Source organism: Melanotaenia boesemani, chromosome 14 (genome assembly GCF_017639745.1).
Source record: "Melanotaenia boesemani isolate fMelBoe1 chromosome 14, fMelBoe1.pri, whole genome shotgun sequence".
Taxonomy (NCBI): Eukaryota; Metazoa; Chordata; class Actinopteri; order Atheriniformes; family Melanotaeniidae; genus Melanotaenia; species Melanotaenia boesemani.
Genome location: NC_055695.1, coordinates 3,724,072 through 3,751,142, shown reverse-complemented (window position 1 = coordinate 3,751,142; position 27,071 = coordinate 3,724,072). Strand labels below are relative to the sequence as shown.

Sequence of the window (27,071 nt, the reverse complement as noted above, 5' to 3'; positions counted from 1 at the left end):
GATGTTTCCTGCTGCAACACATCTGATACAAAAGAAATGGTTCTCCATTAGCTTGCTGTCAAGTTCTGAACAAGCCTCTTAACAACCAAATTTGAATCAGGTGTGTTGCAGAGGTGAAACATCTAAAACCTGCAGGACACTGGCTCAAGAGGTCCGGAGCTGGAGATCCTTTCTCTAATGCAGGAGTGCCCAGCTCTGGTCCTTGAGGGCCACAATCCTGCAGGTTTTCAATGCATCCCTGCTCCAACACACCTGACCCAAATTAATGAGTCATTGTGCAGAATTTCACTGGCTGTTGGATCCATTTAAATTGAGTTGGATGTGTTGGAGCAGGGACACACTGAAAATATGCAGTACAGTGGCCCTCGAGGACCGACTTCAGACATCCCTGCTCTAATGTGTCTATACGCTGCTTTAATTCTATAAAAGCAGATGGAGACAACAAAGAAAGAAGAGAGCTAAAAGGAACAGGTCCTGCAGTGCTTTGTCAACTTAGACATGTCAAGGTAAAGAAATCTGCACACTGCAACGGTTCAGTTTGAGTTTGAGTCCATGTTGTCTTCCAGGAATCAGGATCCAGAACAGAGGCTTTGTTTTGGGGACTGACTGTCCAAGGACTTAAACTTGTTCTTTTGCAGAAAGGAGCACGTCAGTATGTCCATGACTTTGTTTATTCAGTGTTTAAAACAATACAATAATTGGGGGCATCAATTACAAAAAAAAAAGTAAAAAAATGAATAAATAAGAACAGCTTGTTTTTTGGGGACTTTACATTTAACAGGAAATGATCATTGCTGCAGAGTTAGTAGCTTTTATCTAGTTTCACCCTAAATGTGTGCAAGTATGAAACAGAAATGTTTAGTTAACTTCAGGCAGAACAAACTTCTGTTCTTACAAGCCAGATGCACAGCTTAGACCTGCTGGGTGTGCATGAGATGATGATCATAGTCTGTACAGAAAAATAAGCTCCATCAGTTGTCGCTTTGAGTTGCGTCAGCAGCAGCGCATAGCCCTTAACCGTGAGGTAATACAGGTTAGCAAAAGACATTTCCCATGACATGTGAAACATTAAAACAATAAAAGAGCAATAAACGGTATTTGATCCCAAGGACATGTTAAAACGTTTAACCAGAAATGTGACCGGCTGAAGAATAGCTTTTGTTTTTAACTTTTTTGCATTCAGATGTAACCAGAGTTCCTACGGGTGATTTATCACTTTTTCACATCAAGCTCATTACATGAAGCTACAAAATTTCATTTTTTCCTCAGTAATTACAGTCTAAGTACACAGAAATAATGGTGTCATTCAAATTGCTTAATGCAAATTTTACAATTAAAAAATTGTCTCACCGCATCAAGAAAAATAAAAAACTGTCACTGTTGTTATGAAGGTGGAGTATTTAACCTCGATACTGGTAATATTACAGTAAGCACTGACCAACAGCTGGTGTATATTTAGGATGATTAAATACTGTTTTCAGGTAAAGTTCACTGCAAGAATGTGGTACTTTCACAAGCTTAAGAGGTTACATGATGAGAAGGGTTAGCACAAAGACAAAAAAATAAACATTTCAATTCTGACTGGTATTCCAAAATCACCAGCAGCCATCCTCTTCATTAATCTCAGCATAAAGGAGTCCAGTCAGACACAAACATCAGCCATTGATGTCCCCTCAGGGACCATCTTTACACAGGTGTTACCACCCACCTGCAGGTGATGGATCAGTGGATAAAGCTTGAATTCACGGCAGACTTGTAAATCCACTTTAACAAGAAAAGCAAGCAAATAATGCTGCTTCGTTTCTCTCAGAAAAGGGTTGGAGGTCCCAGTTAGGTCCCAGAGTAAGTGTCCGGAGGATGCTGCTCCAGCGTCTCATCTATGGTGATGACGATCTCCTCTGGTCTGTTTGGGCTCAGGCAGTTGGTGTGGTTCAGGGATATGTAGCTCATTTCCACCAGCCGAGGCCTTTCACCCAACTCACTCATCTCCGTCATGTTGTTGGTGATGCAATTAATCTCGGGCTTGTTGCGGTTTGCAGCTCGACGAGAACTGAACACCCAGTCTGAAGGGAGACAAAAGGACAGTCAGGGTGCTACCGTGATATTTTTAGTGAAGGAATACAGAAATCTGCCACACCATGGCAGTGGTTGGAAAAAAGTCCTCAATGACAGTGATCTAGATTCATTAAACATTTGGTGAAATTAAATGGAAGAAAAACACCAGTGGAACTCAGGGCTCTGTTTAATAACGAAAGTGAGATCATTTCTACATGAACAATGTGAAGAGAACTTAAGGGACTGGGTCTGATGAGTCCAGATTTACCCTGTTCCAGGGTGATGGAGCATCAGGGTAAGAAGAGAGGCAGATGAAGGGATGCAGCCATCATGCCTAGTGTCTACTGTACAAGCCTGTGGGGGCAGTCTATGATCTGGGGTTGCTGCAATTGGTCAGTTCTAGGTTCGGGTCTAGGTTCAGCACCATTATTTGTCCAAAGAATGAGGTCAGCTGACTACTTGAATATACTGAATGAGCAGGTTATTCCATCTTCAGGAATGGCACGGCCATATTCCAAGATGACAATACCAGGATTCATGTGACCCAGACTGTGGCTCAAGGAGCAGAAGGCATCATTTTCACACATGGGTTTGCCACCACAGAGTCCAGACCTGAACCCCATGGAGAATGTTTGGGATGTGCTGGAGAAGACTTCTGCAGTGGTCGGACTCTCCCATCATCAATATGGAGAAAAATTAATGCAGCTCTGAATGGAAATAAATTGTGACATTGCAGAAGCTTATGGAAACAATCCTGCAGCGAATGCTGCTGGAATCAAAGCTGAACGCAGTGGCAACTTTCTTTTTTTTTTTCTTTTTTTTTTTTTGGGCCAGGAAGTGTATTTTCAGTCAGTGTGTTTTATCTGCTGCTGTATTTGGGATCATTGTCCTGTTGCATGAGCTGGTTTCAGCCAAGCTTTAGCTGTCGGACAGACGGACTCACATCTGACCCTAGAATAGCTCATTGTCCATTCAGTGACTACAAGATCCAGGTCCTGTGGCTACAGAACAAGCCCAGATCATCATCCCTCCAGCACTATGCTTGACAGTTGGTATGAGGTGTTTGTGTTGATATGCTGTGTTTGTGTTTTCTCCAAACAAACTGTTGATGTCACAGTTCACAGTTTTGGTTCTTGTGTCTTGTGTTTGGCTTTTGAATTGTTTAGTTTCTGTTATGATCATGGTTTAGGTTTTTGGTTTTGTAATGTTTAGTTCAGTTTCCAGCTTTCCCTCATGTGCTCTGTGTTTTCTGTTCCTGGCTCGTTAGTTCACCTGGTTTGATTACACATTCACTTCACCTGCTCCTTATTACGCCCTCTGTGTATAAATACCTCATGGTTTTGGCAATAAACCTTTGTCGCCAGCAGCGTTCTGCCTCCTGCCTGATCTGCCTGCATTTAGGTCTGCCAACACGTAACAGTTGTGCATTCTGTCAAAACATCTCCACTTCGGTCTGCTCTGTCTAGAGGACATTGTTCCAGAAATCTTTGTTCAGATGCAGCTTTGCAAACCTAAGCCATGCTGCCATGTTCTTTTTAGTGAGAAGAGTCCTTCTCCTGCAGCCCTTCCAAAAACAAGCCATACTGGTTTAGTCTTTTTCTAATTTTACGGTCATGAACTTTAACATCTAACATGCTACCTGCAGCCTAGGGAGTTCAGGATGTAGCTCTTGGGTCTGACCTTGGGCTGAACTTGCTGGGGCGTTCATTCCTGGGAAGTCCATGTGTGAATAATTTTTCTCTCCATAGAATGATGGACTCCAGATATTTTAGAAATGACCTTATAGCCATTCCCAGATTGAACAGCAACAGTTGCTTCTCTAATATAATTGCTAATGTCTTTCCTCCTTGGCATTGCATTAACACACCTGAATGCTGCAGAGCAGCATATTGACAAACCTCTGCTTTTACAAAGTAACTCACACCAATGGTGAGCAGTCAGTCAAGTGCATTACATCTAAGACTGTATTTACTGTATGCATAAAGTGCATCCAGATACATGCTGGAACATCAGTGCATGTGGCAGAAACAAGTAAACTGAGTATTTAGAACATGAACATAACAGGACTACAAACTTCATCTGACAGAACGCTGTGATGGGTTCAGCCTCTGTAATTCCATCAGAGGCAAAGCAGCATTAAATTGATTCTGGGGGAGATGTCTGCTGCACAGTAGCCCCCTCGTGTGTGGTACTGCCATTTTGAATTAAGACACATCAATCATTGTTCTGTCAGATGTGAAGCCGAGATTCAGGCAGATAGATATGAGTGTGAAGAACAAACAGTAGGCAGAACAAGATTTCTCCCAAGCATAGAGTTGCCTCCTAAATCGGCTTTCTCAGTCCCAGTCCACGGGGGAATAAAGGGATCAAGCCTGTTGCCCAGAAATTGTATGTGTGGATCTATTCAGTAATCAGTATGCACCAATACCACATTTTTGTCAACCGAGTACAAGTACAAGTAAGGCAAGGCAAGGCAGTTTATTTGTACAGCACATTTCATGAACAGGACAATTCAAATTGCTTTACATAAAACAAAGACATTACAGATATTTAGAAATAGTAAAAGGCATCAACACATAATCACAATAAAATAATAAATTCCATTAAAATGATTAAAAGCAAGATAAGTTAAAACGAAGTTAACATGCAGATTTCATGCATAGGCGCATGAGAAAAGAAATGTTTTTAACCTGGATTTAAAAGTGTCTACATTTGGTGAAACTTTAATCTCCACTGGCAGTTTGTTCCACTTGTTTGCAGTATAACAGCTGAATGCTGCTTCTCCATGTTTAGTCTGGACTCTGGTCTGGACTCTGGTCTGGACTCTGGTCTGGACTAGTTGACCAGAGTCTTTGGATCTAAGAGCTCTGCTAGGTTTATATTCTCTGAACATATCACAGATGTATTCTGGGCCTAAATCATTCTGGGATTTGTAAACAATCAGAAGGGTTTTAAAATCTATTCTGTGACTGACTGGAAGCCAATGTAAAGATTTCAAAACTGGTGTGATGTGTTCAGATCTCTTAGTCCTGGTTAAAATCCAGCAGCAGCGTTTTGGATGAGCTGCAGATGTTTAATGCTCTTTTTAGGAAGTCCTGTTAAAAGACCATTACAGTAATCCAGCCTACTGGAGATGGATGCATGGATGAGTTTCTCTTGGTCTTTCTGGGAGACTAAACTTTTAATTCTGTTGATGTTTCTGAGCTGGTAAAAAGCTTCTTAGTGACAACTTTGATGTGGCTGCTGAAAGTCAGATCTGAGTCTATCAACACTCCAAGGTTACCAACTTGGTTGGTGATTTTAGGAGCCAGAGTCTCCAGGTGTTTACCAATGCTGACCCTCTTCTCTTTGCTACCAAACAGAATAATCTCAGTTTTGTCTTCATTTAATTGTAGAAAATTCTCCCTCATCCAGGTGTTTATTTGCTCCAGACACTGACACAATAAGTCTATTAGACTGCAGTCATCTGGTGACAGAGACACATAAAGTTGTGTATCATCTGCATAACTTTGATAATTAATGATATAGTTCTGTCATATTTGAGCCAAAGAGAGCATATACAAGTTGAACAGAAGAGGTCCAAGGACTGACCCCAAGTACTTACATTTGAGTGCTTGCCAATACTAAATACAGATACAAGTAGTAATAAATCCCATCACAGTTCACTGGTAAGGAGTGTGAACCAGATGACTGAGTGGTTAATTGTGTGTTATATCATATGAGTCATCCTCTAAATGTAAGGCTGGAAAACGGTCAGAATCTTCATAAATAAGGAAGATAAAGTGGTTTGTGGTAGATTCAGTTCACTGCTGTGACAAAGCACATATATGCCCCAAGTAAGGTTATTTCACCAAATTTATGTTTAAATATACCATGCATAATAACACTGTTAAACAGATAAAAATGTTAGAGGAGAAATTTTTCAATATAAGAAAAAGTTAAAGAAAAAAGGTAGCAAACACTGATCATCATCAGGTGTGATCATACTTTTAACCCCAGAACTAATCAAATAATCAGTCAGGAGGGTTTACCAAATGCTTTGCCTGCTGGGTGATGCAAAGTCTGGGGAGGGTACAGGAGAGATGGCTTCAATCCCATCTTGTAAAGGGAGGACATCACTTTATTATATTCCTTCCTCTGGTCGAGCACTTTCAAGGAGTAATCCTAATGAACTCTGAATAAATGACCTTGGTAACTTGTACCTCTCTTCCTAGCCTCCCGGACCAGCTATGGAAGTGGTGGAAGCAGATGATAACAAGTCGTGGCTTTGGTTTGAGGGTCGTGCTGTGGTGAGCCAGTCCAGTTTGGGTGCGGATTAGAAGATTTCCTCACAGCCTCTTGAAGAAATTTAAAAAAGAACTACATAGGTTGTGGAACCTTCAATTCCCTCTGGAATCAGCCAAATGTTGCAGCGTCTGCTTCTCCTCTCCGGGTCAGCTAGCTTAGCCTTCAGCTTCCTGTTATCAGTTTGAAGCTGAGTGCATAAAGTTTCTATCTCCTCCAGCCGCTGGTAAGAAGTGTCAGCTTTTTCTTCTAGTGAGGATAGTCTGTTGTGGTGGCTAGCAACGGTTGTTTGGACTCCATCCAACTTGTGGTTAAGTTCTTGGGAGGACATCTTGAGCTTGGAGCGCAGGGCTGATCTGTAGTCAGCTAGGAGTGCTATAATGTCATGATTGATAACATGGGCATCAGCGTCAGACTTTAGTGGTTATTAGTGGTTTTATACGCTTATGCATTTTTTTAAAATGCCTGTCAATTACACAGATTCATCTCTTCGTTAATGTGTTACATTTGACAAGATTTTTCACATTGGTATCGGTTTTGTAGTATTGAAGCACTTTTATGAATGCAGAGTACGAGTACATGCACGTGGTATCGGGCTGATACCAATACCAGTATCTGTATTGGTGCATCACTAGTCAATACTATAAAAATTTTGTCAAACTGATGTTTTTTTTGTGTGTTTTTTGTTTATTTATTTATTTGTCAGTTTAATGCATGTTCCAAAAAGAGAGTGAGCTTGGTCTGAAGTCAAGTTTACGGTAGAAATTGATCAACTTTCCACACATGCAGAGGTTAAATCAGTAATACTGTGGATGCAGCTGAGAAGACTATTCCTCCTAAAATCAACTCCACAGGGTTTGTTTGGGCAAGTAATAACAATTTATTGCTTCTATTTGTGTAACATAATAATCGATCAAACTTAGGTCAAGTTTCCTCATGAATTTAAAGGGAGAGCAAATCAAGGATTTACTTAAAGATCCTGAGATACGTGGCTTGTGAACTTTTTTGGGGGATCAAAATAAGCAGAGTCAAATCATCCCAACTAATTTCTCCATCCACACATGAAGATGTTTTAGACATTCAGGATTTCCCATGTTTTCATCTGCTGGGCTGCGTAGAAGCTGGTGTGAAGCAGCACATAGTTTCAGCTATTGGGCAAGCAAATTGGTTGGTTTTCTCTAATTAAAAAAAATATTTCTTAGATGATGTTTAAGGACCTATGCCAGAGGTAGTCAGCTCCAGTCCTTTGAGCCACTGCAAGTTTCAGATGTTTCCAACACACCTGATTCAAAATAATGGCTCATTGTGCAGAACTTGATAAGCAGGTGGAGATCGATTTAATTTAAATCAGGTGTGTTAATGCAGGGAAACATCTAAAACCTGCAGGACTGCGGCTCTCAGGGACTGCAGTTGGCCAATCCTGATCTATGACATCTCATCACAGCTTCTTTTTTAAAGGTATCTGGTGCATTAACTCAAATCTAACTGAAAATTTTCGGACATTTTGCAAATTCTCTTCACAGCTCTACCCTTTTCAGTTTGTTGACCACTGTTTTGTTCACTAGAAATAAATTAGCCATCACAAATAACATTATTGAACACAAGCAATAAGTATGCTCAAATAATCTGTCACATCTAGTGGTCATGAGAGCAACTGCATGTGCAGTATAAAATGTGTCCATTAAGGAAGCGGCTGGAAAGTAGAAAGATGTCTGATCCTAATATAAAACTGATCCTAATATATACATTTGTTGTTGTTGTTGTGTTTCACTTATTTAATCACTCATTCAAGATTGCTCCTCCCTGAGCCACCACCTTACCATGGTGCAGGAGTTTGCGCGTCCTGAAGATCCTAGGAGCTATGTTGTTGGGGGCTTTATGCCCCTGGTAGGGTCACCCATGGCAGACAGGTCTCTTGGGGAGGGACCAGACAAAGCTGACCCCTATGATGAATAAAAACAATGGATCTAGGTTTCCCTTGCCTGGTTGTTGGCCACCAGGCCCCCCCTCTGGAGCCAGGCCTGGAGGTGTGTTTACACCTTTATTCCAATTAGTGTTCCCCAGGACAACATGTAGACTGACACAACAGTACAAAATGGCATTTAACTGCCATACGGCTGAGGCAGACCACTGTTTCTGTTAGCCATGACTGTTACAGCACAGCGGGAACGAGCTGCGAGCTGCCATACAGGCAGCTGAAAGTGATCCATTGCATCTTTTTTATTCATGTGTGGGTGCTCCTGTCAGTTATGACATCTCAAAGTGAGACAGCTCTGTCAGTAAATATTTTAAAAAACTTATTTCAGTGGCCGCGCTCACTGTTGCAGTTCAGAGCGCAGCAGATTCAGTCAAAATGAGCATCTACCTGCAGAGTCATTCAACCTGGGGCTGAATTCCACCCAAGATAAAAGCTTAACCGGAGGTATTACATCATTCTTCCAATGGAAAGCGAGGCTACTTTGTAATTTTAATGATCAACAATTTCACCTCTGCTTACAATCTACTGTATCTCATTTACAAACAAGTCTCCAGATCTCAGCCAAATTTGATTATCCCAAGTTATTCTTACTGATAAAACTCCGGCCAGTTTTATTTTTTCTAAATCTTAACATGACAACAAGAAGCTACTTTACATTTTTATTGTATCAGAGAAGCATCCTGTTGCAAACAAGATGCACTTTCTCTGGACTGAATGAAAACAGCTGCAGAAACAGACACTCCACATTTACACTTTTAACACATGTGAGTTTTTGTATGATGGTGGGATTCTTGCGTGAGGTGAAAAAGCTCTTACAGCCAAGCATGGGAAGCCGGGGGAGGAGGGTCAGCATGTCTCTGTGGCAAAGCTAAGTGCTGCACACTGTGACCCACGTCAGCTTTGTTTTTTACCTGGCTCACTGGCTTCGCCGCCGTCACCTTCAGCAACAATTGACCTGCCTCCGCCTGCGGAAAGTGGACGACAGAACAGGCATGTTTGAGACTCAGCACACAGTCATAAGAAATGATGGAGACAAAGGAAGAAGGCTGAGGCAGATGTCACATGAACACAAGTGGACAGGTGTGGTCATGTGACTCAGTAACAGTTAGTGATGATGATGTTTAAGAGCAGTGCTTAGACTCTGCACAACAGATGAATACAATTCAGACAGAAGCAAAGAAAACCTGGTATTTCATCAACATATCTGTTTATGACGGAACATAAAAACAAAAGACGGATGTTAGTGTGCATGGAAATATAAAATTATTATTATTAAAGCAGTCTGATTGTCCCAACAGCATGACCACTAATAACAAGCCAAACAGTAGCTGTTAAAAAAATCATGTTTAAAAGTAAATTTGTTTAACTCTGTTCAGTTAATTATTATAAAATTCTAATATATCATCAGGATGACCTAAAGATTTTATATCAACACCTTCCAGCTATGAAAAAGTATGAGACTGTACCAAAGTATTGATCCAGCTCTCATTTCTCTGTAGTTTGCTTCAAGCAGTCAAAACTTCTTTTTAATTTTAAAGTGACTTTGAGCAACAATTCTACAGTTTTCTGAAGGTCTTTATCAAAGTTTTTCTTTGACCATTTTCAGTTTTGTCCTTCTTCCTGACCATGTTCAGAGCAGTTTGTTTTTTCTTGTGAAGCCACTTAACTCTGACCAGTGACATTCAGGCTTAAAAATGCTCCCAACTCAAGGGATGAACCAGTGATGTGTTCACACGTAACAACTTGGTAAAGAACCTGTTTTCAACTGGATCTTTAGGCTCTTTGTTACCAGCAGCCTGTCGCAGACACATCATTTGTTCCCATCTCTAGCTGCATCTGTGATTCCCAAAAAGCTGTCAGCCTGTCAGAATTAGCAGAGCTTCATGTCCAGAAGTTAATTCTGCTAAGTCCCATTGATTTGAATCAGGTGTGTTGGAGCAGGGAAACTTCTAAAACCACCAGGACATTGGTCCTTGAGAACTAGGACTGAGGATCCCAGGTGTATAGGTTGTCTTTAAAATATTTGAAGAAGACAAGTAAAGAACATAAGTGTCCGGCCTTTTCATAAAAAAAAAGGCAGATCAACAGGATCTGAAAGTGATGTCCTGAAGAAATAGGAACAAATACAACAAAGACCTGAACCAAGACCTGAGAGATGCATCTAGACCTCCCATTGATTCATTTGCTGTTGGCCAAAGCCTCATCAGAAATCGTCTCCATGGAAACGTGGCTGTCAAAAAGCTATTCTTAAGGATGGGAAAATAGAAGGAAAGGCTGAGGTTTATCACATGACACAAAAACTGGACTGAAGATCAGTGGCAACAGGTCTCATGGAGGGATGGATCCTCCCCACAACCTGGACCTCAATGGGTCTGATGGAGGAATGGATCCTCCCCACAACCCGAACCTCAACGGGTCTGATGGAGGAATGAATCCTCCCCACAACCCGGACCTCAACGGGTCTGATGGAGGGATGGATCCTCTCCAGTACCCGGACCTCAACGGGTCTGATGGAGGGATGGATCCTCTCCACAACCCGGACCTCAACAGGTCTGATGGAGGGATGACTCCTCTCCAGAACCCGGACCTGGAGCTGGGCCAAGTACACACGGAAACAGAGAGAAATACTAGTGTGTCAGGAAGTGAAAAAATCAGCTCTTCTGAAGCGATGTAATGTTGAAAAAAACAAAATAAAGAAACCCTACAACAACATTATATTACAATTACAATATTACAACAAACCTTTCCCATATTTTTGGTTCTGAATAATAAAACAATACTTTCAACATGTAAAACGATTAAACTCCTTTGTGTTTCTTTTTCTGCTGTGAAATACCAGACACCAGGAACTCGTAGCCATCAGAGCTTTGATTAGAAGTCTCCTGATTATAGAACCTGCAGCAATGATTTACTTTTTTTCATTTGGTTTTTTTGTTTTTGTGAATGAGTCAAAGTCTGAGACGTCATCACTCGTCAGTCTGAAGCAGGTTCAGGGAAGACGGGAAAATACCAGCAGCTGTGGGGTTATTGAAAAGTGATCTCAGATCTGTGTGAGTTTATTTTCCCTCTTAGAATCAGAGCTGGGAAGATCTCAGCCAGCGATGACGCCTTACAGGTTTAAGTTAAAGTTAACTCTACACGAGGCTCTGGATCACTGACGCTGAAAACAAACTTGCTTTTTCTGCTGTTGTTATACCCAACATTTCAATTCCTGATTTTCTTGTCTTGTTTTAGCAGAAATGCGGTGACCTGAGACACTGAGTTTGGTTCTGTTCATGTAAACGGTTTTAAATAACAAAAAAGGAGAGCTTTTGTCTTTAGCTGCTTGAGCAGGGGCGGAAGTAGAACATTTTTGATCAGGGGCCTTACAGGGTCACAGACTGGAAAAATGGTGCCACATGTGAATGAGACCTGGGAATGGGAAAAATATGGTTTAGATTTCAGGAAATAATTCACTTATTATTTTATAATTTACTTATTACTTATTATTAAACTAATATTTAAAAAAGTGATCTAATGTAAAAAGGAAAACAAATTCTGTAAAAGCAAACAGCCAATGATATTTCATCATAAACAAAGGTTTACAGGATGATCCTGTAGTGTATGTTTTCTTTTTGTTTGTTTGTTTTTTATCACTGCAGCACAAACAATTCTACTTTACTGATAATGAGAAAAACTTCATACTAGATCACAAGTTTTATCAGTTTCTTCAGCATCATTCGCCAATTTAACTTTAAACAGTCATCACATCTGGTGGTTTTAGACTTTTACATCCTCTTCATGAAATAGACAAATATTTTTACCCGTATGTGAGGTGAAGAGATGATGCTGTATGAATGCTGCTTTGTGATCCAGAACATGGTGGTGTTGATGCAGAACCATCACATAAAACAAATACATGCTGCGTTCACTTGCACTTGGGCATCTGAGGTTTACCCAAGTAAAATTAAGCTTGCAGTAAATATTTGTTGGAATTTGATTGTCTAAACTTGGAGTGGCAGTCAGATTTTGGGGGTGATTTGTGATATCAGTATAAGTGAAAACATTTTGTTTCAACATAGAAATAAATCATCTACATTAATAAAAACAATAATTAATTAATCCTTTTATTGTGTTTTTGCTGTAACCAAATTGTTACTGTATCAAATACAGTATTTTGTAAACTGCAGCTACTGTGAAGAAATCCTAGTTTAATCCCTAAATATAATGATTACATAACCCAAAAGTCCAAACATTTCCAAACGTAACTGCCTCCAAACTATTTGCTCTAACTACAAAAATGAAGTGCAGTGAAAAATCTCCCCCATAAAGTTACCTCTGCTCTGAATTTGATATCACACATCAAACTGAGTTAAGGAGCAAAATTCTGATATTTTTATCCATTTTTATGTTGTATTTTTCCCTCAAAGGATTTTTGTATGTTTTGAAGCATTAAAGCCGTAAGAAAGATTCAACTGATCCAAAGAGAGTTTACTTCTTCAGTTTGATAGACCATGATGCCATGGAGCTGCTCAGGCCCCTCTGTCCTGACTGAATCTTGTCATTTGCTTTAATATAACCAGCTCACCATACCTGTGAAAGAGCAGGTCCTAATATAGACTTTGTTTTATTCCTTCATTCATTATGTATAGTTCTCAGGAAGTTCTTAAAAAATCAAAGTACAAAAAACCTCCTCTTCATTTCTAGTCGCTGATAGTGTAGCTTGACAGGAGGAGTCCCTCACAAGGTCATCAGCTGATGTGAGACCAGCACTTACATCAGGATTACTTGGATTTTATGGGAAGAGGGGTAGCGAAACACCCCAATGAATGCCTTCCACAGTCATCTATTCAGCGAATAACCAGTCGGTCTCATTATTATTTCAGGAATCTCCCAAAAGAAAAAAAAGGAAGACCAAGAAGAAATTAAATTCATGATAAGCTCAATCTGGTGTTACAAATAACTATTACATAAAATGACTTTAGTCTCTATGTTATATATTTGCATGATTAATGTATGAATATAATGCAGTTAAGTACTTTACCACCTTTTTCCCCTAGTGATTTAAATTATTTCCAAGCTCATTTAATCCCAGTTCTGTGTTGTATCATACAGCGCGTGCATACAGACTGTATGCCTAAGCGCGCATAAACAAACAGGGGTAACATACCGACAAAGTCATTAACCACATCTTTGACCAGGTGTCCAACTATTGCGTACGCCACAGCCACCACCACCAGCGCGGCCATGACCAGGTAGAGCACCGCTTTGGGCAGAGGGATGGAGTCACGCGCAGGCGTCCTGTAGTCCGTGTACAGCAGGTCACTCTCCGAGAAAGAGTACTGGAAGACTATGCCCGAGGTATGGTTGGAGTTGAGAGGCGGGTTGCTCGCGCTCATGGCGCCGTCCGGCTGCAGGGATGTCGCCACGGTGGTGGTCACCGTCTCCGCTTTATCAATGTTTACCAAGCCTGTGGTTTTATTCATCAGAGGCAAGATCTGAGACAGGAAATAGCCCCAGTCCTTTATGACACTCGTGTTGCATAAAAACATTGTTTCTTCCATGTAATTACCTCGTGCGCAGAGGACGCACCACGCGGACACACACACCAAACTTTCCGGAGCAGTCGTCCTTGAAAGTGATCTTTTTAATAATCCAACAGTTTCCTTCAGATGCGAGAGTCTCCCTCTGACTCGAGCTCATCGGTGCGTCTGCAAACTTGATGAAAGGAACTGCGCGTGATTCACTGACGAGCGGCGGAGCTTTTACGCACGAATAACAACGGAATGAGAAGACTTAAATACTTAGTTTAATTCCAGAAGTGAGACCAGAAGCGATGCAGAGTTAGAGTGACAAGGAACAATGTAATCCACAATAAACAAATGCTTCCGCAATCTCCACGCGAACACTCGGAATCTTTAGCTGTCTGCGGGCGGCGCCGTCACGTGCAGGGATGCTGAAGGTTACCCAATATTAATAAATAAATAAATGGATGGAGAGGATGGTCCGATGAGCCTGGAGGAGTCATGAGACTCCCTCCACTGCTCTCGGGTCTGAAATGTAGGACTGGGGTGACAGCGGGGATGCTGGAAGCCACATGTAACCCCCCCCCCCCCCCCATCTTCCCAACCCCTTGTGGGGAAGATTGGCTCAGAAATAAATAAATAAATCAGTATCCCTGACTCATGGCTCATGTGCTTTAGTTACAATTCATCTGAGGTAAGACAGGCTGAAACTGCTCTTTTGGTGGAATCATAAAAACATGGATCCTTCCTGCCTTGGATCAACGCTTCAGGCGTAATGATGTGGGGGATGTTTTCTTGGCCCACTTTGGGCCCCTTAGTGCCAACATGCCCTGGTTTAACCACCACAGAGTACCTGAGTATTGTTGCTGACCATGTCCATCCCTTTATGACCACAATGGAGCATCTTCTGATGCTACTTCCAGCAGGATAATGCACCATGTCACAAAGCTCAGATCATCTCCACCTACTTTCTAGAACATGGCGATGAGTTCACTGGACTCCAACGGCCTCCACAGCCACCAGATCAATCAATATGGAGCAAAATCTCTAAGGAATTTTTCCAACTCCTTGTTACATATGACATCAAGAATTAAGGCAGTTCAGAAGTAACAACAGGCACCCAATAAAGTGGCCTTTGAGTATAAGTAAAACAATAAAAGACAAACTGAATAAAATGTAATAAAGTCAATTTCTCTTAGTTGGATTATCTGTGAGTTCCTCACCATCTGAAGGTTTTTCTGAAAGTGGATTCAATGTTGTGTCTTCTAACATCCTTTTAGTGTAAATGCTTGTTCCTCTGTGCATTTCAGTGTTTCATGTGATGGATTCCAACTCATGAGCCAAGAGAAGATCCATCCATCTTCATTTTAACCTATAGGATCATGAGGGGCTGGAGCCCATCCCAGCTTTCATTCAGGGACCCCCCCACACACACTGAGCTGCGATGCAGGCGTAATAAAAAATTAGAAACGCTTCAGTTTTATAACAAACCTTATGTAAGTATTACACAAAGACTGAATGCTAAAATATAACGTTGAATACTGTGTTATAATCTAGGATTGTAAATAAGAAGGAAGAAAAGGCAGAATTTTTTTGTTATGGGCTGCTGTCATCCACTTTCCTCATATTCATACACACCAGTCACAGCTGGTACGACTGGATAAACATAATCGAGTGTTGCTTTGAAAGTGTCACATTTGACCTCCAACTGCACTGGGTAATGTAGTCTGATCAGATTCTCACTGCAACATGGTTGCCTTCTCCTAGTCTCTGCAAATTTCTCCCTAACTTTCCTAAAAGAGCATCAGAAAGGATGACAATTAAAACTACAATAGGTGTCTCAAGTTTGCCCTGAAAGTAATATATGAAACGGTTACCAACAGTGAATAGAACAAGGTACAGCGTACAAGCATTTGTAACAGCAGCAAACTGCACATCTTATATGAAATTTACAGAACAGAGTATGGAAATAATTTCACAATAAACTGTTTGTCATTTGTTTTGGTAAACGAAGTTTAACCAGAAAAAGATAAATACAAAGAAGGTGAAAGTGGGATTATCAAGACCTGTAAACGGATTCCCTCTCCTTGCATCCATACAGTAGTCCAGTTAAATGGCTGCAGCTCGACTGGACTATGCATAGGAACCTGCTGGGTGTTGAGGAAACCCGAGTTTTTCTGGGCATGTTGGAGGACTTGCCACAATTTTATAGATTTTTGTTACAAAATATCCCAAATGATTCCCTGAAATTGATTCTATATGTTTAAAGTAGGAATGAGATGTTTTTAACATCTATAAGCTGCTATTTACAAACCAAAAGGAAAATCTTAAAATATGTTTACAGCCTTTTCTCTAGTATGGATGTGGTGAACACGGGCATTGAACTGATAAACAATAAATAACATGAACCCACGTGTGTTTTGATCTGAGGGATTTTCTTTATCTGTGCTGTTCTCTTGTACCTCTGTGGATCTGAGGTCTGTTTCTCTCTTTCGTCCCTTTTCCAAGGAAGATGAACCAGACTCAATTAAGATCACATCAGCCGTCCGACGATCGGCTCAGAGGAAATGTATTGGACTTGCTGACCCTTAAATCAATCATGGCATCCAGTGAGTCACTGTGGACGCCGCTGTGGCTCTCTGAGGTTCAGCTGTTGGAACTACGTTTTTCAAAGATTCTCAACATCAACCATCAAGTTTTAAAATGGAGGAGGCTCTCTCAGAGCTTTTCCTGTTCATGCATTTATTAAATGACATAAAAGTGCAGTCGAATCAACCAGAAGGAATTTAGATGAAAACCATTTGATGTTTGTGTAATCAGATGAGGTCATCATGACATCTAAATATGTGTAAAATCAGGTGTGAAATCCCAGTCCTCCACAGCCTCTGGTAAAAGGGTTGCAGTGGCCTTCGAAGCAAACCAGAATGTCACAGAGGACTTTATGCAACAACAGAAGAGACAGAAATCCCAGCTATATCTGAACAAAAGGAAGGGTACAACCTAGACATGTTGCCAGTCCATCATGGGGTCAACACAGAGACAAACTGTTGAAGATGATAATTCTTCCCATAACTCTGGATCAAATTCAAATCTAAATATTGATTTAAAGAGTCCTGGAAACAATGTCTACATCTCTTACAGCTCTGTGTACTGGTGGTTTTCTGCAGTGAAAGCAACTAAATTAAATTGCAAATCACACAATCAGTGGTCCTGTCGCAAGGAAACAAGCTTGTTTGGTCAGGAGATCTTCCTAAGAGGGCGTTCATGTTTTACGTGTACATTTTGATCAGTTGTGGCAACACTTCCCATGCATGGGGATGTAATTAATCCACAATACACTGAGATGTAGAAAATGTTGATCCTTCTGCAAAGAGTCTCTTCAAATGAGCATCAATATTGTGGAAATTCTCCTCCATCCTTTCAGTCTGGTAGGTTTTTTTTCTGCATGGAAACTGATCCGGGATCAGGAACATTGGGCAGTGGATCTTTAACACTTACTCAGTAGGCTATGTTCCTGATCCTAAACTAGCAGCAACTCAGAATAAAATTTAGAGGGCGTTTGCACATGGATAACCCAGGGGACTCTATTTATGAGAAATGTCCAGCCTTTCTTTGGTTTGCTTTCACATTACTCAAGCGAACCAAATTGTCTAGAACAGCTGTTCACTACGAGGTGATATTCCTCTTATTCAACCACTGACTAAGAAGAAAAGGCAGGAGGAAGAAGCGAAACCAGCTCACTGATTGGCCTGGATGGAAAACGGAAATCCTCCCACTTCAGCCAGCTCGTTCACCGCTAAACAATGGAGCAGAAACAGTTTTGTGCAGTCTTGGGGTTTATGTTTTTACGTAATGTGGTTTTCACCAGCATCTGCCCAGTATGAACAGCAGGTGAGGCAGCGAGTTAACCAGCATGTTGCACTACTTCCTCCCTTTAGTTTACTGGATGGCCCGTTTGCTTTCACAGAGAACCGCACCAGGGTTCTCTTGCAAGTGTTGTGGACTAGAGTTTACTTCTTTGCCACTAGAATGTGAGTCAGCATTCACACTGCTCCAAAAGAACCGCACTATCTATGGAAGCGGACTAAACGGCACCAGTGTGAATGCTCCTTTACCCTGTAAAATAAAACTAAAACCAAATGAGTAAATTTTAGGTTCACACTTGAACTCCAGTCTTTATGACCAGATTTTACATCAGTTTGACTTAAATCTGTTCTCAAGTCTAACTGGGACCCTGTGGACAAGAATGAAATCAGTTTGGGAAATGCGTGGCAGTACCAACTCATAAATTAACAACCATTAAATTCTTTAATAAATTTTTATGTTCCTCTTTGAAACCTCTAACTTTTGGGCGCGACTTGGGCTGACTGTGACTTTATAGTTGAAGAGAACAGCTGGCGATTTTACAGAGTGTATAAAACACAGTTTACTGGTGTCGGATCACAGGCTGATCCTACTAGAATGTTATTCAAAGTCAAATCACATCGCCAGGAGAGTGAAAAGCAAGTCAGTACAGAGAATATAAAATATGACTTTCTAAGGCATCGCTTCTAGTATCAGCACAGTAACCGCTGAACTAAGTTGTTGTTACAGCTGTCCTGCTGGACACAAGAACTAGTGTTTGGTATCTATGTGTGCATAGAAAACGAGCTGATAGAAAGATAACAGATAACCTCATAGAAGAGTTTTAGCGTAACCTTACACGGTTACGTTTCACACTTCTAACTGTTGTGCATTACTCTTTTCCTGCAGTAGATATAAGAACACTCTCAGTCAGGAAATTCAGGGAGGAATTCTGACCAGGCATGCTAAGCTAACTGCTACAGAGGAGACTGTTGCTGAGGAGCAAAATTTTAACATCTAAAACAAACCTCTAAGTTTTCAAAGCAGTTTGCACAAACACTTTTGCGTCATTTGTTCACTGTCTCACCATTTTATTAACCTGATAACGTCCATGCTCCAGGTCAGAGGTCATTGCTCTTGCTTGCACAGTACTCAGTGTATTCTGATCAGCTGGGATTAAAAAAATCAGTGAAATTTAATGAAACTGCTCATAAGTACTTGAAGAATGTAAAAGTAAAAAAAGAAGAAAAGAATAAAAAAAGAAAGCAAGAAAGAAGAAGGTGAAAAGAACCACGTAAAATGGCACTGCATGGAGTCAAACCCATAAAAATCCCAGTGGAGCCTGACATGACATGGAATGGTGGGCGGGGCATTGTCACGTCCATGGAGCTGGCCAATCAGTGCCGACCATCTCTCCATCTGTAGAAATAGCTCAGCTGAGCTCAGAATGATGTTTTTAAATAAGAAAAAAAAATACTGAAAGGAATATAGAGGACTTCATAAACTGAAGCAGCATACTGGACAAGTAATTGGTCTGTAGATAATAATTTAATAAGGTCTGAAACAAGACCACCACGCTGAGATCTGTGATCTGAGAAAGATTTGTCTTAAAACAGAAAGAAAAGAAAAAGTCTTCCTGACACCTACCATGATGATACGAGACATAAAGGAGGGGGAAGAAAAAAGGGGATTTTAAAAGGGAGATAGGAACAGCACCCTCTCTGCTGCTGTGTTAATCAGCTGGGATTGTGGTGGCAGAGGAGGACACGCGCCTGTGATCGAGTACTGCTGAATAACAAAGAATCTGTGTCTGAGCAGCTCTGGCTTATCTGGCTGCCTGATGAAAATTACACCTCATACTGGACTCATATACTTTAATCAGATATGACCCAAGCCAGACAAATGCTCGATTCCACCTCCCCGCTCATCCACCCACTGCATCCGTCCCCTCCCTCCATCCTGCTGGCTGAATTAAGCTCTCTTGTGTCACTCGTCACCCTTCATCCTCACAGCCAGCCCAGATGAAAAGTCATTTTCTCTTCCTAAAACCCATCAAGGTCAGTCTCTCTTTCTGTCTCATGTCAGATCCTAATCCTCAGCAACCCTCAGGTGAGCCGAGTCTCAGTGAGGGGATTCACTTCCAGCACACATTCTCCTCGATGCTTATCTGCAACCTTCTGCCCTTTTCCATGACATTTTCCATGAAATGAACGTCTCGTGGCTCCATCGCTCTGCTGTATCATGCATTCCAGTTTCTGTTTAGTCTTTCTACCAAATGTAGTAAATGTGGAAAGGATAACATCATCATGTAGAAAATTCAGTAAATACTTTTAGATTCATTAAATATATGGAAAATAACAGAGGCCGTCAGTGTCAGGAACCTGCATTAGATTTAATTGTAGCAGGAGTGTGTGTGCACTCTGCAGTGGCCTGCATCTGTAAGTGAAAGGTTGTAAAAAAACTGTAATTTAATGTAGTCTATGAAGCAAGACTGGATATAAAAGGCAAAAGAAGATAAAACACAAACACAAAATCAGATTTTTTTTAATTGTATTGTCTAGGCTGGTGGTTTTCAAATTCTTTACATCAAGTACCTCCTCAGATGAGATCAGGCTCTGCACCACGCTTATGACTAACAGCCTTTTCCATCAGGCACACTTCAGACAGAAGCAGATTAGATAATGAAGAATAATATTTTTTGTAAAGTTGTGGCAGGTACTGTAAAAGGCATTTATCACCAGAAGTGACATTTAAACTTTGTCACTCTAACCCCTAAATCAAGGCTTCAGCAACGCCCTGATAACCCCAAGACTCTGAGACCCTGTGAGCTAGAATATTTTAAATTTTCCCTTTATATACACAACACACATAAAAACACAGCACAACTTCACCTACATGATCTAATGATTATTTTTTTCACTTTAATAAGAGGTTGAAATATTAGCTGCTGTGATTCTGATCTGCCTTTCTTCTGCCATATCAAGCTGTCAAGCTCCCTGTTCAAGTTCTCAAACTTTTTATACCATGACTGGGAAAAGTTGGACTTGGGCCACTTTTGCCTCCAGTTTAAGCGTAGCCTTTAAGCCCTCCAGGCACACAGATTCTCTTTGGAGAGGACACACTCACACATGAAAAAGAATAACAATAACACTCCACTTCAGCATGTTTAAATGTTATAGGAAAATGAAGTTAGTAGCTCACATGCAAAAGAGAACAACAAGCTGGAATTTACCAGAAGCATTTTAACAACATGTTAACCTAATTTAGTTATTTTTCACTGCCCAAAAGTATAAAGCTAACACCAGGAGAGTTTCTTTCTGTCATATCTACAGAAAGTGTGGCTCCTAACAGCATACTGTATCTGTGCTGCAGTCAGCATGTGGCTGATAAGTTGCTTTAATCATTTTAATCCAGCTGCAGTGAGGAAGAGAAACAGTTTTTAACCAGCTCCTTATTTCCTCCTGAGACTGAACACACTGTAGCTTTTGGACAACAGTCCTTAAATCAGACTTTTGACCATGAGATCACATAAATTACAAAAGCTGAGAGGTTACTGTGGAAGTTTCTCTTTGAAGCTGAAAAACTGCAGCTCTGTTATGGAAATTGGCTAATCAGCCACTGATTGATAAACATTGTTTAAGTGGATTCACAGTGTAACTCCAAATTTCAGAGCATGACTGCAGGTTGATTCTTGGTGCAGTATCTCTAATAACACCTTCTATTTCAAACCATTAAAACTTTAAAATTACTTTGACATCTTGTTTGTTTTTATGTTTAAAACCAGGCTTGTGGCTCACACATCCGAGTCGTCATGTCAGGAAGAGGTCTGCAGTCATTTCTTCTTTCATTTCATTTCTTCCTGAATATTCTGCAGCTACGTGAGACACTTGGCCATATTGATTTTAATGAAAGGAGGTCAAACTGTAGGTCAAAGAGATACTCATGTTCTATCTTGCTTCAACTCTGAAGGCAACTCTGTAATTTGACCAGTAAAATGCACAAGCACACGGAAATACCAGTAAACTAAAAGGGGCAGCCAGAGTCGGTGCCTGTCAAATAAACTAAATTAAAAGTATTCTGTCTCTACTTCTCTTTCCTAACCCCAGATATGAACTTAGATCTTGCAGCTTATGGTTTCTGCAAACAGGAAGTGGCTGTACAAGCGTTCATGTGGTTTGTTGGAGGATTTTCCTCATGACCTAAAAGGATCGGTAAGGGTGATTCTGCACCTTCAAAAGTTGAGCATGTCAACATGTAATCTGCTTTTTTTGAGGGGACAATTACACATTTTCTTCAGAATTTCAATAACTGATTCTTTCATTAACAATTTAATGCTTGTAAACAACTTCTGGCCTTTGTTTATTTTATGTCATTATATCTAAGTTATTTATTCTATCAACTTATTTTCTTTTATATTTATTTTCTGTTATTTATTATTTATTTTATTTATTTTATTTATTAATTTATTTAATATTTAATTGTATTTAATTTTTTTCTGTGATTTTTTTTCCTGTACTTAGTTTGTTTTGATAAAAATAAATTCAAGTCTTTGTTTGCTGCTTTCCCTGGTTAAGTTCATTTTTAATCTTTTTTTCAAATAAATAAAGAATTTATTTGCATGCTTTTATTCTGATTTCTCTACAATCAGCATGTTCATAGTGAATGTAAATATTTGCTTATTTGTGAGATCACGTGTGAGCTCTCTTCATCCACAGGTGACTCAAAATCTGGATTTAACTCCCATGACCATGATCCTCTGATACAACAAGCAGCGGGTGTGTCCACGGCTTTAATCACATCAGAGATCCCCGCTCAGCAGGGGATTAATTTAAAAAATGAACGTCACTGTTTGCATTATGAACTTAATATTCCAAATGAGGTGAGGGCGGGAAGGAACATGAATTTAGGAAGTGAATTGTGCTTATCGTTATCTGTCAAATGCGGGTCAGTGGAATTTGTGTTGTCAATCTGAAAGCAGCATTTTCAGCTCTCTGTTCAGGACCAGTGTTTCCCTCTGTCCTGCTGCTTTCACACATCCCAGGTCATCTTGTGCACAACCAGCTGACATTTGTTAAAGACTGACTTCCCCCGTTCACCAGTTAACTTTGGTATCACTGTCAACACCTTCGACCTCATGCAGGTGCTTTTTGTTTAGGGATCACATGAAATGTGCCAACAGAGGATCGAATCTAAGCCTGAGACTCCTGAAACGTCAGACCTGTGATGTGTATTGTAAACCATGAAGATGAGACATCTTAGAACATCTTTAAAGGGTTTCCTTACATTTTTCCTTTCTCAGCCAGAAAATGGTTAAAATAAAATAAATGCAGGGGAGAGTGAAGTAAACTGAGCCATGTTTTTACATTTATCATCCTCGAGGGAAATAACAATTTTACAGATGTAAAACAAAACATCTGCCATTATTTCTTCAGTCAGTGGAAATGATGAGCACACATTTATGACAAGGAGCCATTAAAATATGACCTGTCAAAAAAATCTCAAATAAAGAAAGAAGATTAACAAACTGGAAGCAAATCATCAAATATTCATGAAGCCAAGGCTAAGCTAAGCTAAGCTAAGCTAAGACAAGATAAGCTAAATTGTCCAGTGGAAGCTGTTAGCAGCTAGATTTTTGTTGGATTATAAAATATATTTTAAAATGTTGTTTCAACCTGGTTTCAAAGTAAATTATAAAAATGATGTGTTGATCAGACTTGAATAGTGCTTTTTTTGTTACAGAAGTGATGCTAAAGCTAAAAGATGGTAATGTGCAGCACTTTGTGTCAGCTGTGGTTGTTTTAAAGTCCATCCATCCATCCATCCATCCATCTTCTGCCGCTCATCTGGTCGTTTTAAAGTCCCTTATAAATAAAGTTGGTATAGTATAGCAAGCTAAAGACTGAAGTATGGCTACACTGAAATAAAGACAAAATCAGGTTTTAGGGTCATAATAAGGAGTATAACAACATTTTCTCACTCCCAACATGTCACATACTGATCCGTATCTTTCTGCAGTGAAAGATAAAACACTCGGTCTAAATGTTGCAATTTAAATTAATCATGGATATTTTTCTATATATTGAAGTTTAGCTTTTTTTCTTGCCTGTGGCTTCAGTGTCGACTATAGGTTTTGTTTTCCATTCAGACATGAAACCAGGCAGAAAGATGAACATTAATTCACTTTTTTTTTTTTTTTTTTTTAGTTCTCAGAGGCTTTTCAAGGACAGCTGAGCTAATTACTTTCGGAGTCGAGCTACAAAGCAAAGCTGTCAGTGTCGGAGTTAATGTTGGGATGTGTTCATCCCACAGCTGAGCCACAGGCACTGCACATCTGGAACAGGGAGTTCCCCTCAGGAAGCATCATAATGCATCATTTCTGTTATATAACTCAAATGGAGCTTTTTGTTCAGTTAATTCATTGTTTCAAGGGAATAGATGTGACAACAATGTCCTAATATATTTATATATATATATATATATATATATATATATATATAGTTAGATAATTCTACAAGAGCCTATATTTTATACTCACTCATTGTTGACATTATCTCTAATCATGGCTGCCGTGGAGACGCAAAGTAAAATGAGTGACAGCAACCTTTGTGTTTGTCTCAGCTGATTGTAACGACACCATGATCAATATCACATTAAGGCATTAATCCATTCCCCTTGTTTTCTCTCCTTGGGATGGGGTGCCTGTCTCAGCTGTGTCAGCAAAGTCACTCATGAATCTTTACCAGTCGCCTGATGCGTCCAGAGCTGAGAGCCTCCCTGACTTCATCCCTGATTCAATTGATTTAATTTCAAATTGATCATTTTTGATTGAAAATACAGTTGTCTAATCATTTTATAGTAGTGAGTGCTTGCTCCTTCCTGGTTTCTTGTTTTTTGCATGTTTGTCACACTTAACTGTTTCAGATCAAACTAATTTAAATATTAGCCAAAAACAACGCAAGTAAACACAAAAGTCAGTTTTTAAATGAAGGTTTTTATTATTAAAGGAAGAAAAAAATCCAAACCCACAAGGACCTGTGTGAAAAAGTGATTACCTCCTAAACTTAGTACCTGGTTGGGCTACCCTTATTTAGCAGCAACAACTGCAATCAAGCGTTTGCAAAGACGTGCACTGAGTCTTTTACAGCGTCGTGGAGGAACTTTGGTGCGCTCATCTTTGCAGGATTGTTGTAATTCAGACACATGGAGGATTTTCGAGCACAAACCACCTTTTAAGGTCATGCCACAGCATCACAATAGGATTCAGGTCAGGGCTTTGACTACACCACTCTAAAGTCTTCATTTTGTTTTTCTTCAGCCGTTCAGAGGGAGACTTTCTGGTGTGTTTTGGATCATTGTTCTGTTGCAGAACTCAGATTAGTTTTAGCCTGAGGTCACAAACAGACATTGTCCTTCAGGATTGTTTGTAGACAGCAGAATTCATGGTTCCACTTATCACAGCAAGTCTTCCAGGTCCTGAAGCAGCAAAACAGCCCCAGACCATCACACTACCACCACCATATTTTACTGTTGGTATGATGTTCTTTTTCTGAAATGCCGTGTTACTTTTACACCAGATGTAATGGGACACACACCTTCTAAAAAGTTCAACTTTTGTCTCGTCGGTCCAACTTTTCCCAAAAGTCTCGGGGATCATCAAAATGTTTTCTGGCAAAATTGAGATGAGCCTTAATGTTCTTTTTGCTTAGCAGTGGTTTTCATCTTGAAACTCTGTCAAGCAGTCCATTTTTGCCCAGTCTCTTTCTTAAAGTGGAGTCATGAACACTGATCTTAACTGAGGGAAGGGAGGCCTGCAGTTCTTTGGATGTTGTTGTTGAATGAGTTGTTGCTGCAGTCTTGTGGTAATTTTGGTTGAGCAGCCACTCCTGGGAAGGTTCACCACTATTCCGTGTTTTGCCATTTGTGGATAATGGCTCTCTCTGTGGTTCGCTGGAGTCCCAAACCTTTACAAATGGCTTTATAACCTTTTCCAGACTGTCAGATTTCAGTTACTTTCGTTCTCATTTATTCCTGAATCTCTTTGGATCTCGGCATGATGTCTAGCTTTTGACGAACTTTTAGTCTACTTCACTTTGTCAGGTAGGTCCTGTTTTAGTGATTTCTTGATTGAGAACAGGTGTGGCAGTAATCATGTCTGTGTTAGAGAATTTGAAATCAGGTGTGATAAACCACAGTTAATTTTTCACAGTTTTCAAACTGGAGGTTTCAGTTTTTTTCCCCCTTAATAATAGAAATCTTAATTTAAATATGTGAACAAATGAAGTTGAATGAAATCAGGAAAATCTATTTAGGCTATGCATTTAAAAGTCAGCACTTTTCCAGACAATATTTATCTCCTGAGGGCAGATTTATTCTGTCACCCTCCCCTTCCTCCTGGTGTCTTCCATCACTGATGTGATAATGGAAACCTCCAGCAGATGGGATTGTTTTGATTGGCCTTTCCCAGCTGTCTTACCCTTGAGGAAACACATTTGTTTCTGCAGCTTTTTCTTCCTTAGACGTCCTTGCCAGGAAAATGGTCTTTTCTCAGCTTCCCCTGGATGCGTACGCAAGACAAAAGCTGCTCTCTGAAAATGTAATTATCGCAAATCTTCTGCTGGATGAGCGGGGGCTTGCATAGACAGGGCCTCCCTGCTACATTATAGTGGGAGATTCCCCCAACCTCAGCATGAACAGACATCTTGAATCAGCACATGTCCTCTAACCAGGAGAGTAAGTCTCAGGGATGGTCCATCTAATCTGCCAAGTCTCACAATCCTAAGTATGTGTACACTCACTTTATCAGGTCCACTGGTTCAACTACTTGTTAACACAAATATCTAATCAGCCAATCACATGGCAGCAACTCATACATTTAGTCATATAGACATGGCGAAGACGAGATGCTGAAGTTCAAACGGTGCAACAGAATGAGGAAGAAAGGGGATTTAAGTGACTTTGAGCGTGGCATGGTTGTTGGGCTGAGTATTTCAGAAACTGCTGATCTACTGGGATTTCCCCACACAACCATCTCTAGGGTTTACAGGGTTGCCACATTCAGATGGTGGGGTCAGAATTAGGTGGAAACATCATGAAAATATGTATTCATCCTGCCTTGGATCAACAGTTCAGGCTGTTGGTGGTGTAATGGTGTGTAGAGGATATTTTCTTGGCCCTCAGTACCAACATGGCATGGGTGGCTGTAACTCACGAGAAAGAGCAGTCGTCCACCAACTGGAAAGTCAGTTGATGAATTCCAGGCTTCCCCTGACTCCATCCTGAAATGTTTTTGGGCAAGACTGAATCTCACATTGCTTCCCGATGTGTCTGTTGGGGTATGAATGTGTGTGTGATTGGGTGAATGTGACATGTAGTGTAAAGCGCTTTGAGTGGTTAACATGACTGGAAAA

General features: G+C 40.3%; 1 protein-coding gene across 1 annotated transcript; it reads right to left on the bottom strand.

The window, feature by feature from the left end:
- Positions 1–1,062: 1,062 nt before the first annotated feature.
- On the bottom strand, positions 1,063–14,096 carry LOC121653166. The gene is made up of 3 exons (XM_042006447.1): positions 13,467–14,096; positions 9,229–9,282; positions 1,063–2,063 (listed from the first exon to the last, which is right to left on the bottom strand). Exons 1-3 carry the CDS (start codon positions 13,858–13,860, stop codon positions 1,831–1,833), a joined length of 681 nt encoding a protein of 226 aa, XP_041862381.1. The 5' UTR covers positions 13,861–14,096; the 3' UTR covers positions 1,063–1,830.
- Between the last annotated feature and the right edge of the window lie 12,975 nt (positions 14,097–27,071).

Excerpts from the sequence above, each read along its gene's own strand:
- LOC121653166 (XM_042006447.1), bottom strand. The coding sequence starts at position 13,860 with ATGGAAGAAACAATGTTTTTATGCAACACGAGTGTCATAAAGGACTGG. Across the intron at positions 9,283-13,466 it reads TGTGGTTAATGACTTTGTCG|GCGGAGGCAGGTCAATTGTT; the intron begins GTATGTTACCCC and ends CACTTTCCGCAG. Across the intron at positions 2,064-9,228 it reads CGGCGAAGCCAGTGAGCCAG|ACTGGGTGTTCAGTTCTCGT; the intron begins GTAAAAAACAAA and ends GTCTCCCTTCAG.